Source organism: Pyrgilauda ruficollis, unplaced genomic scaffold (assembly GCF_017590135.1).
Source record: "Pyrgilauda ruficollis isolate IOZ18807 unplaced genomic scaffold, ASM1759013v1 scaffold3, whole genome shotgun sequence".
Classification (NCBI taxonomy): Eukaryota; Metazoa; Chordata; class Aves; order Passeriformes; family Passeridae; genus Pyrgilauda; species Pyrgilauda ruficollis.
Window position 1 is genome coordinate 3,324,394 of NW_024524377.1, and position 16,857 is coordinate 3,341,250.

A 16,857-nucleotide genomic window follows, 5' to 3' on the forward strand; every position below is an offset into this window, starting at 1 on the left:
GTGTTAACCACCTCCCTGTACTTTGCCTGTATATGATGTCTTGTCCCAAGAATCTTACTTGGAAAGCAGATCCACATAAGAGGGGGAAATGTAATGTATTAGGATAAATTTCATATTTAAAGCTTTTCTATCAGTTTCAGACTTGAGTGTCAGACTAGAACTCCAACTCATGGCCTAATAGCACTCTTATCTACCCAGGAGGCCAAAAAAGGAGCTGATCACTTAAATCTATGAGAAATCTGGCTTAAATGATTATAAACTAAGGCACTATTAGTGCCCCAACTCTTTGTTTTTCTTAGTTTTTTCTGTCATGTAATCTTCATAATTACTCTTTAATTAATCTCCACAATCTCTTAAACGTCATGAAAGGGTTTTTGTTTCTTAAACTCTAAATCACAATGCTTTCTATTGCAAAATCTTTACAAATAGAAAAATATTCCTTATTAAGAAAAATATTCCCTATTAAAAAATAGCTATACCTTAGCAAAATCTTTCTAACAATTGTTTTGTATTTGTTCAGTATGAAAGGGATAATCTTTATGTACTCCTTGACACATCTTAGATAAGACTGAAAACTTTGTCAAGCAGTCAATAATATCATTTGCATCTTCATGAATGGTTTCTTTCCTGGCCAGCCATCTCAGAATCCCCATTTTCTTTAAAGACAGCAGTTAATGAATTGAGATGTCAATTATATTGCTCTGAAAACCTTGAAGCAAATGAACTGCACAGTGATGCAAAAATTATAAATTACCTTTAATGTGACATAAGCAAACCCACTACCTCACACTCAGGTAATATTTTCTTGTATACACACAAAGGTTTTTAACATCCCAGAAGTGGAAAAGGACATCCTTGATAGCAGAGTCTAGACCCCCTTTTATTTCTGGGAATCATTTACTCTGAACACAGAAAGTCTCACAAACAAGGTTTAGTGGGTGAGCTGACTGAAGATCCCAGTTTTTCTCCTCCCCACAAAAGTTGTGTTAAAACAGAATGATTCTGTATTTCACTGACACAAGACAAATTTGCCTTGCAAATTCTGAATGGTGTTAGAGAACTGTGTACGTGCAGCTGCAGCCACGTTGGCAAACAGAGTCTGGAGCAGGGGAGTTGTTATAATCAGAAGTGGCTGAGTGATGCAGAGTCCACAAACTATTCCCTGCTGCTCATGATTTTGGTAGGTGAAGGGGAAGAAAATTGCTCACCAGACAGCGACATCAGCGACACAATCTCATTTTCCATCAGGCTGAAAGAGCTCAGGGATAGTGAACTAGATGTTCACCTTTTAATTTCATCATTAAAGCATCCAGTGAGTAAATTTGCCCATTGCAGAAGTGGTGGTTTGAGAGCACAAGGACTGAATACTCCTGTACAGATGGAGAGAGAGCCATGTGACTGCTCTGCTCTGTGCTGAGCTGTGTGCATGTGAGGCACACAACATTTGACTTTCCACTTTTTTACATAAAAAAATATGTAAAGGATCATTAGGTGAAAAATTAAGCACCTACCTAAATTTACATTAATATCCCAATCACAATGAGCCTTTGAAATGTTTTTTTGCTATAAAAAAAAAAAAATCCTGGAAGTAATTCCTTGTAAAACTTGGGAGGTTGAAGCTGTATTTCACTTAAAGGTGGTGAGGAATTTTTTTGGGAGTTACTGCTTGTGATTGTAGGAGAAGGGATATGGTGACTGGGAATTCCACCCAGCATCTAATGTGGGGAGCTTCTGGATGCTTGAAAGGAAGGAAAGGAGAATCAGAACTGTGTTATTGAATATTTAAGAGAGGGAAGACATTAGGGTATCACTGGATGGCAAAACAAGAGATTTAGGAATTAAACACACTCTGAGTAGAAAAGAAAGTAATGCCAGAACATAATAATATAAAAGAGGAAACTAAGAGTTGATGAAAAAAACAGAATTTCCCTGGAGCATCCTATTGACAGCTGCTCTTGTTTCCCTTTTCTCACTCAGTAAATACAGAAACAAATATTAACATGGAAACATGCAGAGGGAAATGGGAATATCCTTAGCACTCTAGTAACAAGACTTCTTAGACCAGTGTAATTTTTCTGTTCTCTCTTGACATTTTAAATAAGATTTATGTGCTGGTAGATGTCTCAAATTTTAAATGATGACCCACACAGTGTAATATGTCAAAAGAGCATTTCTCTGCCAACATTCTTCTGAATGAGAAATTGGCTGGACAGCAGGTACTACTAAATGTTAATAGCTCTAAAACTACACAAATTGTAAATTTATTGAATTGTGTTAATAATGAATCCTTAAAACTGCTCACAGAATTCTGAAGGAGTTGTAACTCGAGCAGAATTAAAGCATAATCCTCTGAAGTAAGAGGAGTTTAAGGAGAAGGAGCCAGTCTCCACCTGAAGAGCAGGCTGGTTTGGGGCATTTTATTAGATTAAAAGAGAGAGAAACACTTGTGATTACATGAAGATGCTCAAGCCATTGCATAAATAAAAAGTAATACTCATATTTTAAACCCAAAAGGAAAATTTCTAACTGTAATAGCTGCAAAGGTGCAACTCTAATGGCAATGCAAAGGTGATAAATACTGATATCTGCAGGCAGCTTAGGCAAGTATTTGAAGTGTCAGCTGCCAGTTTTGGCCAGGATGGGGCTGTCTCCAAGGCACATGGCTTGGGAAGAACAGTGTGAAGGTATGCAAGTCTAAGCACAGCAAAGGTGTGGGAGAACAGCACCAAGGAATATGGCAACCAGCCTGGTGCACCCTGCTCTAGGCAGGGTGTGAAATGTGTGCTGCTTCACTGGGAGCAGAATAGTTGGGGTCAGAAGGGGACACGACTTCTCTTAATTCAAGTCTGGATCTGTTTTTTTTAAAAGACTGTAAATGTTAAAAAAAAAAAAAAAAAAAAAAATCTCCAAAAATCAAATCATAAATTCAGAAGAGAAAAAATATATTGGATTTCCTTTCTGTTTCAGAATGTTGATATCTCACCCTGGGTTTAAGAGATGTCAAGTACCTTCTCTGCGAATGGCTGTTTCACCAGCTTCAGTGGTCATTTTTATTCCCTTGGGAATGATCTGGATCCTACAGATTTGCTGTGCCTTAGCAACACCATGATGGCACTGGAGAGCCAGGGGCTGGCTGTGACAGTTCTGATTTGTGAAATCCCAGTGGGAAACCCTGGGAGAACCAGAGGCTGGAGGGTCACAGGCTGGGGGACTCCTGCACCACAGGGATGGAAAGTGTCCTGGTGGAAAGTGCCTCATCCAGTTGGATGAGGGATGTTAAACCTGCATCTCAGAAATTTGCTCTCTGTCACCCTTGCTCCAGTGCTCCCCAGCTGGGGGACAGCAGAGGAATCTGCCTTTCTGGGAGCTGATCCATACAGGAATGATGCTCTGCTCACAGTGCATCAATAAGAACAGAGGTCCTGCCATGCTCACCTGGAGCAGAGCAGCAGCATCTCAGTCTCTTATCTACTTCTGTGAAAAATAAACTCAGTTATTCCACTGCTGCACATTTCCCCATTAGTTTGTGCAGTTTCACTGACAGGGAGTGAAAACGTGGGTTTGTTCCATTGTATAACCTTGAGCACTTCACCTTGTGGGGGATTTTTTGGTGATTTTACCCAGTCCAATATGCAATCATAGGCTGGCATAACAGGAAAAACAGATTGACACACTCACAGTTTGCATTGATAATGGGTTACATGTTTGAAGATATTGATCAAGGAAAATATTTTGAGCAAGGAAAATAAATTGAAGTAATGCAGGATTTGAGAAAGCTGCTGACTACAGACAACTGAGTCTGCATTCTTTTGGTTTGCTTTCTTTGTTTTAGCTCATTTAGATACTTGGAAGGCTGCAGAAAAATATTTTCAGGTATTCCAGAGAAAAATCTATCATGTTCTTATCTGAACTAAATTGCACTCTATCAATACAAGCAAAAATCTGAAACAATGAAAGCTGAGAGGACACTCTGGTCAACACCCTTGAATGACACCAACATCTTACGGAGTTTAGTCACCTCTACAGAGTGGCTGAGGGACCTTTATCTGTATATATCATAATGAATGACCAACAAAAATGTGCTATTACTCTTCAATGGTAGCATCTGAGATGTAAAAATTACCTTATCACAGAAATATTCCAAAAATATGCTCCCCCTTACAGGGAAAGATGAAGTTTATTTGAAGGGTGGGTATCTCACCTCTATCATCTGCTAAAGAAATAAAAGATTTGCCTTTCTCAGGTAGTCAGTCTGATCTCCTTACTAGTTACTCAAATTTAATTGGGAGGGAAACCCATTTAATTATGACACAGTGGAAGGAGCTTAAAGCTATAATCAGGGCTCATTTTGGAAATTTGTCAGAGAGGTCATTCAGCCCTTCACTGTCATTCCTGTTGATTTCTTGTCCCTGAATCAAACTTTCTAAGGGCTATAATGATCATCTATTACCGATAATTTTCTGTGGAGATACTTCTTTCCTCTTTCTCTCATTCATTCATTTTTAAAAATCCTTTGACTTCCCTATCCTCACATGCTCTTTTTGCTGATGTCCTCCTGCTTCATCATCTCTGCTCTCCCATTGTGTGTCCCCCATCAGTCGCCAGCCTTACTTTGGATACTGAAATCCATGTGTTTGCCTTCTGCTCCACTAAATACCATGTATTTACCTGCTGATGGCCACAGCTCGATCCAGCACCATTGTAAATCTCCAAAACATTGTGCTTCAGGGCAATAAAAACTCATCAGCTGCCAGCAGAATGACACTATTTATCAGCCAAATAAACACTGCTTTGGCTGCCAGGATTTGTTTTGGTCCAGTCAATGACCTAACTTTCATCTGACCCTTGCCAAGCATCCAAGCATTCCTTGCAATCTATGGTTAAGATCTCCATCAATGGGAGTTTTTAGAAAGTGATTAATATTTATATTTAAAGAAAGAGGTGCATCCTGCATGGGGTTAACCCCAGAACCAAGCGAGGGTTGTTGTTCAGGATCCAATGTATTCCATATCCTACAGAGTGAGTGTGCCAGAACCGGTTAAAAATAGCCTCTTCCATTCATTAGCGTCAGCAGATGGCCATTAATCTTCCTGAAAGTATTGATTCAAACTACTCGTCTCCACTTTCAAGGCCCTTCACAGAGTCCCCTCTGCCCATCTATCATCCCTCCTTACACAGCTGAAAAGGTGGCTGGCTTTGGGACAAGTGGGTGACAGTAACAAACCAGCCGCTCCCTCACACGCTGCCCCTCTCGTCTGCAGGGAGCTGTACACGGCACCAACAAAGCTCTTCCATTTGTCTCCTTTAAAAGCTTCCCTAAAACTTCCCTTTGCCATCAGGGCTACAGCAGCATTCCAGAGTCACCCACTGGTGTGGTGGCACTGGAGCCTCTCCAGGGCACGCTCTTGCCAAGGGCAGTGTTGACACTGTGTGTTTCTCCTGCTCCAGCATCTGTCTGTGCCAAGCTGGGATGTTCTGTCTCCTTGACTCAAAGAGCTGGAATGAGAACTCTGAGTTATGCCCTCAGAGCATTTCCCAGCACAGCACTGCAGTAAAGACAGGTAATAAGAAACAAATCCTGGCTCAGGAGGTCAAGAACTGGAAGATTCACCACAAAAAAAGGTGCACAGTACCAAAACCTCACAGACTAGTGCAAGCCAAAATTACTACAGCAGCACAGGAAGTTTTTGCTTGGCTGCAATTTAACCCCTGAATGTCAACCCAGTGATGCAACTCAAGTAATGCCTGAACTTCCCTGAGACTTGCTGTGAAAAATATATTTCATCTGGCTCATGAATGCCATCCTTTGAGTGTCATCACTGCAGTTCCCTGTGCATCAGTGCTGGTGTCACCTACAGCAGACAGCCCCGTGTAATTTCTAAACCAATTGGCATGAACCTCCCTGTAATATCTGATAATTAACTCTTTTACTTCTAGGATTGATGTTCTTTTGTTTGCTTCAAACCCAAAGGTTAACTGTGGTTCCTTTCAACTCTAGACCAGAAAATTTAGGTAATATATATCTTCCTTCTGCCCTAGTTTCAAGATCTTTCCAAGCCCACGTGGATTTTCCTGGAAGAAATATTGAAGATGCTGGAGCCTCTCATCAAGATGTATCTAAGACATCAAGAAATGTATTTTCCCTTCTTTCTCAACCCCAAATCCCAAGACAAGATATTACATTCCTTTTGGAAAGAAACCCCACAGCCATTCACACTCCATCCCTTACAATGGAAAGGGAGACTTCCCAAGCTCAGACACCACCAGAAAAACAGCCTGATACGGAGTTCACAGCACCTGAGAAACAACCTTTTCATGAGAAAAGAAGTGATCTCACACCCCTTCTGCACGAGGAGCCAGAGCCCAGAGCCCCAGGTGTTGGTGTGACCTCCCACCCCTCTCTCCATTTTAAGCAGCACAAAGAAACTACAGCACGGGCTGTTCCTCCCCATCCCAACACAAATCCAGGTTCATTTCCTGCAGGCTCACAGACTCATTCCAGGCATGGTTACTCTCTCAGGAAATGGCCCAGTCAAGTCTCATTCTTGAGGAATAACCCACCCCAGGGTTTCCCAACAGAGCAGCCCAGAGCATCTCCCCTGGCCACGCGCCTCCCTGCTCCTCCCCGTTGGCTGGGCCCTTCCCTGGCTGCTCCATCCCGGAGTGCTGGGTCTGCTCCTGGAATAGGGCTCCCAGCACACAGCACAGCAGCCAGGAGGATGCTCAGCAGAGCAAGGGGTGCTGTGGAGCTGCCAAAAACCAGCGGTGGGGTGCAGCACAGAGCAGTGTGTGCTGAGCTGCCCTGTTTCACGGGGGTGCAGTGTCAGCCAGCCGGAGATGGAGAGTTCCAATGTGGTCCTTGTCCCCCTGGATACAGCGGTGATGGAATCACGTGTGAAGGTAAGGGAGAAAATCCTCTTTAAAATGCTCTAATATCTCCAAGTCTAATAATTATCCACAGTAAAATTTTTTATTTTTTAATACATTTGGAAATTTTGGGTCTGGGACCATTCTGTTTTCAAAACCAATTATATTTCAAAATAATAAATAAAACCTATAACTTTGAAACAGCCCTTTCTGCTTACAAAAATGACCTGTTTATTTGATACCATCTAATCTATTAAAACAAGGGACAGATTGTGATATTGCTCAATGCCAGATTCATTCTAAGAAAGTCATCACATTCAAAACCATATAAAATTTCTGTGAGAAAGAGAAAATTTGATTCTACTTCTCTATACAACACATTCTAGGAAAAACTAATTTTTTTAATATTGCAAAAATTACCTGTAAATGTCTATCTAATATCTCAAATATGAAACTGAACTTGTCATCTGAAATGTATAACACCAGAAGGGTTTTCACAATATATTGAGTTATTTATTAGGCACCTGAGAATCCTTCTGTAAACCCATAGGATTATGTACTTTGTTGAAGCAATGAATTCCCTGACTTTGCTATCATTAATCACACCTTTTGCTGACATCCCTCTGATAAGTTGATATCTTAACTGGCCTTCCACCACACAAAGCAAAAGTATTGTAACATTCATTCCCCTCTTTCTCGTTTTGTCTCTCATTCCTCATGCACAGAGCAGGGGGGTCTCGGCCAGGATGTGCTGGGAAGGATCTTGCTGTAAGCCAGGCTTTGTGGGGGTGTGAAGCCCCCAGCACTGCTGCAGCTGTCTGAGCTCAGTGCACTATTGGAGATACAGTACAAAGTGTACAAAAACAGGTTTCTCTAATCTTGAGCACTTCATTTTTTTGCCTATTTGCACATTTCTGAAATGCCCCTCCTAAAGGATTTAGAGTTACTTGGCACAAAGGAGTTTGTCTTTAACTTCTGCTTTATACCTAGGGTGGAAAAGGCCCAAACAGGTTCTGGTACTGGGAAGCTCAAAGCAAGTCTGGCCACAGAAAGGCCACCCCTCAAAGACCATGGCCATGTACATATGAATATTTACAGTCTGGACATAAGGCTGTTGTGTGTTTAGCAGACCCATCAGTACAATCCTTAAAACATAAATCTACCTCAAAATGTAAATCTACCTCTGCCTTTTACTTGTGAGATGTTTCCTTCAGTTACTGGTATTACTGAAAATCTCCCTGGAGAGTCCTCAGGATGAAATACTTTATTACCAACATCATTCTGCATCTTGGGGCTTGACGACACGATGCACAAACATCCTTTTTTGTCTCTTGTCAGTGACCATGACACCTGACTCAATAATTAGCCTGTCCCTTCCCTTCTCCATCCTGAGCCCCCTGCACACCTGCACCCTGGAGCAGAGCCAGTGCTGTGAACAGCTCCCATTGTACCTCCACCACAGATGTCCCTGCCCATGTCAGATGAAGGTGATCCATCATGACAAACGAGGCTGAAAAATGAGGGTAATTTCTTGGATTAAGGCCTGTCACAACCTCAGCTATCAGCACCTTGTGATGCCCACCCTACACCAACTGCCCTCGAGACAGCAGTGCCCTCCGAGAAAAGGAGACCAATACTGGGCAACAAATCAAAGCTTAGATGAGACCAACATTTGCAAAATGTCCAGGCTTCAACATAACATCCTTGGCAAGTCAGCAAAAATGTCAAGAGACTCAGACACTATTGACAGTTGTCTCCATCTTATTTCATATCAAAATTCAAGGAGATAAAAGAACCAGCCCACTGATAGCAAGTTTTAATACCTTTGGATCTTGAGGGGATGTGACCTTTGTTTAATAACAATGTCTGAAAATAATCTAAAATAAGAAGTACTTTACCAAGTGGTATGTATGCTGTGATAAAATACAATTTATTTTTTTCTCTAAATGTGCAGATTCAAAACCAGACTTGGAGGACTAGCAGAAAAAAAAACATAGGCAGCATTCTGAAAACTAATTTTTTCCTAAAGTATATCAAAAAACATTTTATATCTTTCATATTAAATTTTATATTAAATATAACATTTTATATATTTAATATATAAATATATTTTTATCTTTATATATATAAATTTTATATATAAAATTTTTTATATCTTTAATATAGTTATCCTTCTGGAGAAGCCCCTCAGCCTCTCTGTCACAGTTCAGTTGGAAGCCCTGTCTGTTTTGTCACCCTGCCCTGGGGGTCACACACTCCCAGGACCACAAGATGGAAGAGACCCCTGGGGACCATCAGGTGTAACCTGCTACCTTCTCTTGGAAGAACACAGCTAAATGTCAGTGTGTTCGGCTCACATTCAGATATCCAAACTGAGATATTTTCAGACTATTCCATTTGGATCACTCCCTTCACTGCTGACATCTCTGCTGTCTGTCAGAAGTAGAACCCTGCTTTTGCTTCTCCTGCTTTGGTGTAATAAGAACTACAGATTATTTTCCTTCTGTCAGCAGCTATGCACTCTTCAGGTGAGGGGAGATTAAACAGTTCCTCAAGGCTCTGCAGCTCTTTCCCCTTCCTGTACAAAGGCAATAGGACCTTTTTTAGTAGCCTAATGTTAAGACTTCACAGCCAAACAGGCCAGCTTTAAAATCTTCATTTCAGAGCAGCGTTTTGGAGACAGTCAGCATCACCTATACAAAAATTAAAAATAAGTAGGGGGGGAAAGGCCTGCTGTAGTCCACTGGATTATCCCACATTTTCTCTAGAAGATGCTCTCTGGCATTTCTGGAACAAGCTTAGCCAAGCACTCCTCTGGTGATGAGGGATGTTGCTAAATACCTAATTTTCACTCTGAGTGCTGTTTCCAAGGATATCTGCAGTAAAAACCAATGCATTGGTACAGTCTCCTTATATCAGCTTTTGGGACAGCACAAGTCACCTGCCAAGGAGCACTGCAGAATCATCAGAGCACAAACAGAGCTTTACACATTTCAGCTCCATGTGCCAGTTGAATAAAAGCCTAGCACTGTAACAATGCAGAACGAGCCCAAACAGGATTGAGATCAGATATCAGCATTTCTGACATTTTGTCTGGGTAGCTCACATTAATTTTTTTTGACATTTTACACTCCAAAAGATCTACCATATCAAACCAGAAGTACTTTCCCGTTCTCCAAGAGCTGCCAGCTTCATTTATCTGGCAATATGTGGGAAAGATAGAGGGATACTGTCAGGAGTAGCTTCTCAGAAATTATGGATCATGTGCTCCAAAACACAGGGTGATGCCTCAGAACTTTATCCTCTTCACCCTTTCCAGCTCACATCTGATTTCACAGTTTTCTATCCTAAAGTCATATATTTCTGAAGAACCTCATTATTCACTTGTTCTTTGTACAAAAGCTCTTCTATAACTTTGTTTATTTATCCTTGAATCTTTTTCTGCATCTTTTCCTCTTTTACTGTAGCTTTTTTGAGCTGAGGGCTCAGACCTGCCCACAGTATTTAAGATGGAGTTCACCATGGATACAGGCCATAAGGAAGTCTGGCCTTTTGTGCTCTGCTCCTTTCTTAATGATTCCTACCACTTTATTTGGGGTTTTTTGGCTGCAGATGAGCGCTCAGCTGATATTTCACAAAGCAAACTGCATTGGTAAAACCTAGCCAGCGCTGATGCCTGCATTTGTATTCCCAATTTATTCAGTCAAGTTTCTCTTGTTAACATTCCCGTTGCTATGATGGACATTCCTCTCATAACTGGGCTCCCAGACTGCTGGATTATTTAAATATGCAATGAGTTAATTTAATTGCAGTAGCACATGCTTTAATCCTATGCTTCATTTCATTTATCTGTGTATCTTACATGCAAAAGAAAAGCTTCAGTCCACAGCTTTCCAAAAGAAAAAACAACAACTGAGGAACTTTCCTTTCCCTTTTTCCATCCCACCCTTGTGTTGAACACATTAAAACTTCATCTGCACATTTAGGAAGTTAGGTTAATGTATCTTTGAAAGGAAATAAATAATGTACAATGAAACAAGGAAGGTTATGCTCCCTTCAGTGAAGTCTGTCCTGATCTGACTTTGGTGCAAAATTCAAAGCAGGCAAAGCTCTCACAGCTCCAAGCCTGGCTTTATTCGCACAGACCCAGGGCCTCACGTGGGGATGGCACAGGGAGTTACTCACTGTGCAGATGCCAAGCAATAACTCTGTCCTGGCAAAATAACTCTGTCCAAGACATTTGCTGATTAGGCTATGGAAAATAAGGGAAACAACACAGCATCTGGTATTCCTGAGTGCCCCTGAAGTTATTGCAGAGAAACTTATAAAAACTGTATGATCTCATTTTAATGGAAAATAGAAGTTTGGGGATATTTCCCAAAAAGCCTTTTCAAAGGAAACAATAATGCACTTCTCCATTTTCACCTCCAGATTTTAAATTGTAAACATAAACATACGTACACTTGACAGCAAGATTGACCATTTGCAGCAATGCTTTCCTCTTTGCTGTTATTTTTCCCTATCCAAAACCGCTTAGTATAAAAACACCACAATACCTTCCTACAATTTAGCAAATGCTCATGGAAAAAAGTATTCATTTCAGAAGATGAAAGATAGAAGTTTGGGAAAATAATTTGACATAAGCAGTATATTTCTATTACAGTGGGAAATGTCTTTTAAGTGCATATTACTCTTACTGTCACAGAGGAGCCACTGTTCAGTTTTTATCTTTTGCTATTCACCAGTAATAGAACAGTTTTAAACATTTTACTATTAAATGTCACCGTAAGAGCTAAATGTTTTAATATCCAAAATACCATGTTCTTTTCTGACAGTTCAGATGCATCTCAGGATGTGCAAAGGCCAGATGGAAAGTGTTCTATTCACACGGACACGCTTGCTCTAAGTGCTACACAAACCACGCTGAAATAAAGCGTAAAACGCTTGAATGTCACCGTGCTTGGCACAGCACTGGGGCACCTGGAGGCTTTATGCAGCCATCATCCCACAGGAAAGGCAATCACATTTAATGTACTTGAAAAAGAGTGGTATATTTCCCCCCGGGTTTTATACCCCCCTTACAAAGGGGGACAAAGAAATCACAATCCCAGGTTGTTCCAAGCCCCATCCAAGCTGGCCTTGGACACTTCCAAGGATGGAGCAGCCACAGCTTCTCTGGGCACCCTGTGCCAATGTCTCATCAACTTCACAGCTAATAATTTCTTCCTAACACTTTATTTAAACTTATCTAAATCTATGTAGTTGTCCAGACAAAGATGATTTGGGTTTATTTCTCCTTTTTTTTTTCCTTTTTTTTTCCCCATGGATATATACTTGTAATTTCAGCTAAGTACATGTTGATTTGCAATTTTTCTAAACCTTATCCAATCAAAACTAAATTTAGCTTAATGACATTCTCAGCATATACAGTATGGATCTAAAATACACTTGTAATTCCTCTATTCTCAGGAAGGTCAAATCCTAAAGTTATATAATGCAGTAGTAAAAATTTCATCATTAAATACCAAATATATTTATTTCTTCAATGATATTTATGTCAAAATGGTTTATCTAACAGCACCTTCTTGGAGTTTGTCTTTTTTAATACAATTAGAAAATGTGTGAGGGCTTTCATTATCTTTTTGGATGGCAAAGTTCATATTCCATGGCCTGGTGACAATCACAAGAGGTGATGAGGTCTTTAACACAATAACTGCATTTAAATTATGTGGCTTCCCAAGAATTAGTCCTTCATTTAGCTTTCCATTTCCATAGCCCATTTTCCAGCTTTAAGAACAAAATGTGGTGCATAAAGGTTCTCTTCCCTCGTAACAATACTTAAAATGAAAGATGCTTTGTTTCAGGTCTCGTTAGCTTCATTTTGCTTTTTCCTTGGAATAACCTTGCTTAGCCTCATATCCTTCATAAAAGACAAAACTCTGCCAGTGAAGTGAGCCAAAGTACAACATTCTTCACTGTATTCACTTCCCACACACAAGGGAAGATATTTTTCATTCTGTGAGGTGCCTTTTTTTTTTTTTTTCAGAGGCATGAGGTGCCTCTGGAACACATTTCTTGCTCTGCTCCTGCCCCAGAGTTTCTCCTTTGAGTGTCAGTGGTCACCCTGTCCCTTCTGGGATGATTTTGTCCCTTCAGTGATCATCCTTCCCTTCAGTGATCTTCCTCCTCCTCTTTTGAGTTTGCCATAAGCAATTATCTCTTATTAGAGGGTTACAAAAGAATTCTCAGGTACCTGCTTTAGATCCTAGATTTAAATTCCCAGGATCCCTGTACAATAAAGTTTTTAAATTCAAAATTAATAACATTTGAAAAACAGGCATGCTTTCAGCAAACAGCCTCTTTCAGGAGCTGCAGTTCTTTCCACACTCATCCTCTTCCTCCCACAGAATTACATTGCATACTGCAATAACTCAAGAAATTTTTACCTAATTTGCTCTATTATCTGCAGAGCTCATGCTACTCATTAAATATTAACTTTTTTTGCTTAAATGTTTGCCATTTTGCTGACAAATCCACACACAGCTCTTTTCTATAAAAAACACTTAATCTCTGCCTTATTGTGAGTTCTGACACCTGTTGAAGCTTACTGACCATCCACAAGGCAGATTTTCAGGTCTTGAGTTGTAACTGCATTTGTACTTCATCCGTCACTAGCCTTCAAAACATGTACTTAAAAACGTGCATGCTCAGGCGTTAAATATGATTATGTTAAAACCATTCCCTTGCAGAATTCATACAGCTGCTCATTAGTGCTGTGTTGCTAATGGGATAGCTGCTGCTATCCTGCAGTGTTTTCCTCAGCCAAATTACTCACTGGATTAATAAAATGGGATGGGGAAAGGAGTAACCTGTGCTGTGCTCACAGCCACTGAGAATTTCATATTTGAACTGTATTTTTTCACTCTTGCAGCTCAGTGTGAGCCCCCGTGTGAGCATGGAGGAACTTGTTTGCCTCACAACACCTGTTCTTGTGCTTATGGATTTGTGGGGCCTCGGTGTGAAACAAGTATGTATGAACTCACTCAGGCTTTCTTCATCACATGTTTCAATTAGCAGAAAATTACAAGAGAAAAAAAAAAAAAAGAAACACCACCAAAAAAGCCCTTTTTTTCCCTATATTTCCCCTTAAAATCATTATTGAATACAAAGGATTCAAGTAATACAGTAGCTATTTCAGAGCATATATTTACCAGCAGCATTGCTGTATTATGTAAAAATATGCACATCTAAATCAACATTTTCTACGTAAAATTGCTTCTGGAAAAACAAACAAAAAAGAAGAGGAAACAAGTGCATGTTATTTATAGTAATATTTAGGAAATTTAAGATTGTGAGTGAACATAGTAATGCTAATTTTGAGAACACAAAAGACCAGCCATACCTATTAGGAGTATTGCTACTCTGCAATACAAATTTAAAAAGAGGTTCAATACAGAAAATATCTGAAAATCAGCCTTCAAACCCTTCTATATCAGCAAAACACATGCACTTCCATCATTACAGACCTCGCTGCTCATTTAAATATCAGGCTGCCCTTGAGAGGAATATAATTTTATCTATGAAACTGAGTAGCTGGAATACTTAAAAAGCAAAGAATTTTAGGTGTACGGCTTCTACTAGAGAGAGCAAATCAAGGAAAGGGACAGCTCCCACCCTCAGTTTACCTCCAGGACTAATACTATCAGTTATTGGCTGTAATAGGGCAACTTTAGGATCTGCACTGGAGTTAGTGATGAGATATTTTGGTTTTTTGTGTGTTTTGCAGTGGTGTGCAGCAGGCACTGTCACAACGGGGGCGTGTGTGTGTCACCAGACGAGTGCCAGTGCAGGCACGGCTGGAGCAGCCCCTCTTGTGAGACAGGTGAGTGCTTGGCAGGGCCTGATCCTGTGCCCAAAAGTGCCCAAAATCGCTGAGGTTCCCCCACAGCTCGTTGCTCAGACTGGGAATTGCTGCTTCAGGAATTAAAGCCTAAAAAGAGGAGCCCAAGTAAGAATTAAAGCTTAAGAAGAGGAGACCAAGTACAGGGCAAAACCTCAGAAAGGCTTGAGTTTATGTAACTGTTCATAAGTTTAGATGTTTATGTAAGTATTCCTAAGTTTAAATGTTTACCTAAATCTCAGGGCTTTACAGAGGGAACCTACAAACAGAACCTTTTTGCAGTTTTTAAGCTTGTGTGATTCTGGAGCTAGTTCTTATCACGCTGTGCTGCCAGAATTCACACCGCTCCTCCTGCCTGCATCTCTCACTTGCAGAGCACCCGCAAAAAGCATCCACAGGAGTGGGGGAGCTCAGGAAAAAGCCACCTCCACCCACCAGTACAAAATGACAAGGTGTGGACTGGAATTAGGTACTTATTTCTAGTCAGGGCTCAAAGTTTTAAACAGACACAGCTCAGACCCCCCCTCTCAGGATCAAAGTCCTAAAAGCTGGGGTGGATATTTTCTCCGACGGCACAGAAACTACAGCACTCACCTGGGATAAGGCATGCAAAATAGTGAAATATTAAAAGATGAGAACTACCTGAATCAGTGCCAGACCTGAAGGCTCCAGAGGCAGTCTGCCTCTGCCACGGTGAATATTAAATGGCTGAGACACCTTCAGCCTACATTACCTTTCCTGGAAGGTGAGAGATGTCATTTTAACCTCCATCTCCTGGAGATTGCTCTTCCTGTAAGTGTTAAAATGACAGACCTACTGAGGGAACATAAATTAGCCCAGCTATGATCCCCAGGAAATGAGTGGGATTGTCACTGCTATTCTGGTTCCCACTAGCTCCGCTTTTTCTTCTCAAGGAGTTCTGCAATTTTATTTTGGGGAGGCTTTGAACAGAATCATTCCAAGAGAAGGACAGACAACAAGCAACAGTAGCAGTAACTTCCAGACCAGAATAACAGCAGCAGGATATTTTTGTCTGCTGACAGCTTTGGTGAAAGGCTGCCAGACTCACCTCTCTGGCACAGTTTTGAGTGCACTGCACAGAATATTTTGAGGGCACTGCTGGGGTTTCCCACCTCAAGTGCTATCATAGAAATGTCAGGAATACAGGTATAAAAATGAAAAAAAAAGAGGACTTTACCACTGGAAATATAAACACTGACAGACTGACACAATTATGGACATCCATGAAGTAGCCAGGACAATGACATGACTAACCCAAATTCCCCTTAAGCAATGAATTAAATCCATTTTGACTTCATAAGTGACTGCTCCTTAGTCAGAAAAACTTCTCATATAGACTACAATTTCACTTTTTTTTTTTCCTTTTTCCAAATTGACATTTTATTTCTTCTTTAGTTCATCTGACATATTTTAGTGACCCCTAATTTATTTAAGCTTAAATGCATTTATATTTTAATGGGGTATCCTGAAAGATACTGAAAGACAAAGGGAACAGAAAGAAAAAGGCTGGTTTAAAGTGTCACTCTCTTTACAATGAAAACTTTATCAGATTCCTTGCTCTTCACACACTGACTCCCCATCTAAATAAATTTGATATGCTAATAGTTTTGTTTTTAGCAGTCTGGTACTTGCCACATAGAAATATACGAGACAGCTTTTAATTCCTAATGCCTGTTGTATCACCTAGAGTAATAACAGATACATAAAGAGGCAAAGGGAGCTCAGCCAGTGGCTTTGTTGGTGATGAATGAGCCAATGTGTTGTGGGAACTGGCATTTAAATGAGGCAGAACAAACAGGTTTTTTGGTGCACACCTATTCAAGTCCATGGAAATGCCACAATGCTCTGCTGAACGCAGACAAAGCAGCAAACAATTAATATCTCATCTCCAGGTTATCCAGGGTGTATTTTATTTGACTGCATTTACTACCTTGGGATTGTGCTTGGTGAGAATACTGGAATGGAAATAAATGAACTGTGCGAATCAAAAGAATACATGCGAAAGAAATTAAATTATTACATTAAATTATAGTCTATTTCATCTCCCAAGCTAGGCTAAAGCACCACTG

The 16,857-nt window shown here is 40.4% G+C and overlaps 1 protein-coding gene across 1 annotated transcript in view; it reads left to right on the forward strand.

Annotated features, from left to right (window-relative positions):
• LOC121356598 (von Willebrand factor D and EGF domain-containing protein-like) overlaps window positions 1-16,857 on the forward strand; it is a 169,510-nt gene that overhangs the window by 121,931 nt on the left and 30,722 nt on the right. Inside the window, exons 21-23 of the mRNA XM_041473234.1 lie at window positions 6,040-6,900; window positions 13,799-13,894; window positions 14,654-14,749. Coding sequence (XP_041329168.1) covers window positions 6,040-6,900; window positions 13,799-13,894; window positions 14,654-14,749 — 1,053 coding nt within the window. The remainder of the gene's footprint in view (window positions 1-6,039; window positions 6,901-13,798; window positions 13,895-14,653; window positions 14,750-16,857) is intronic.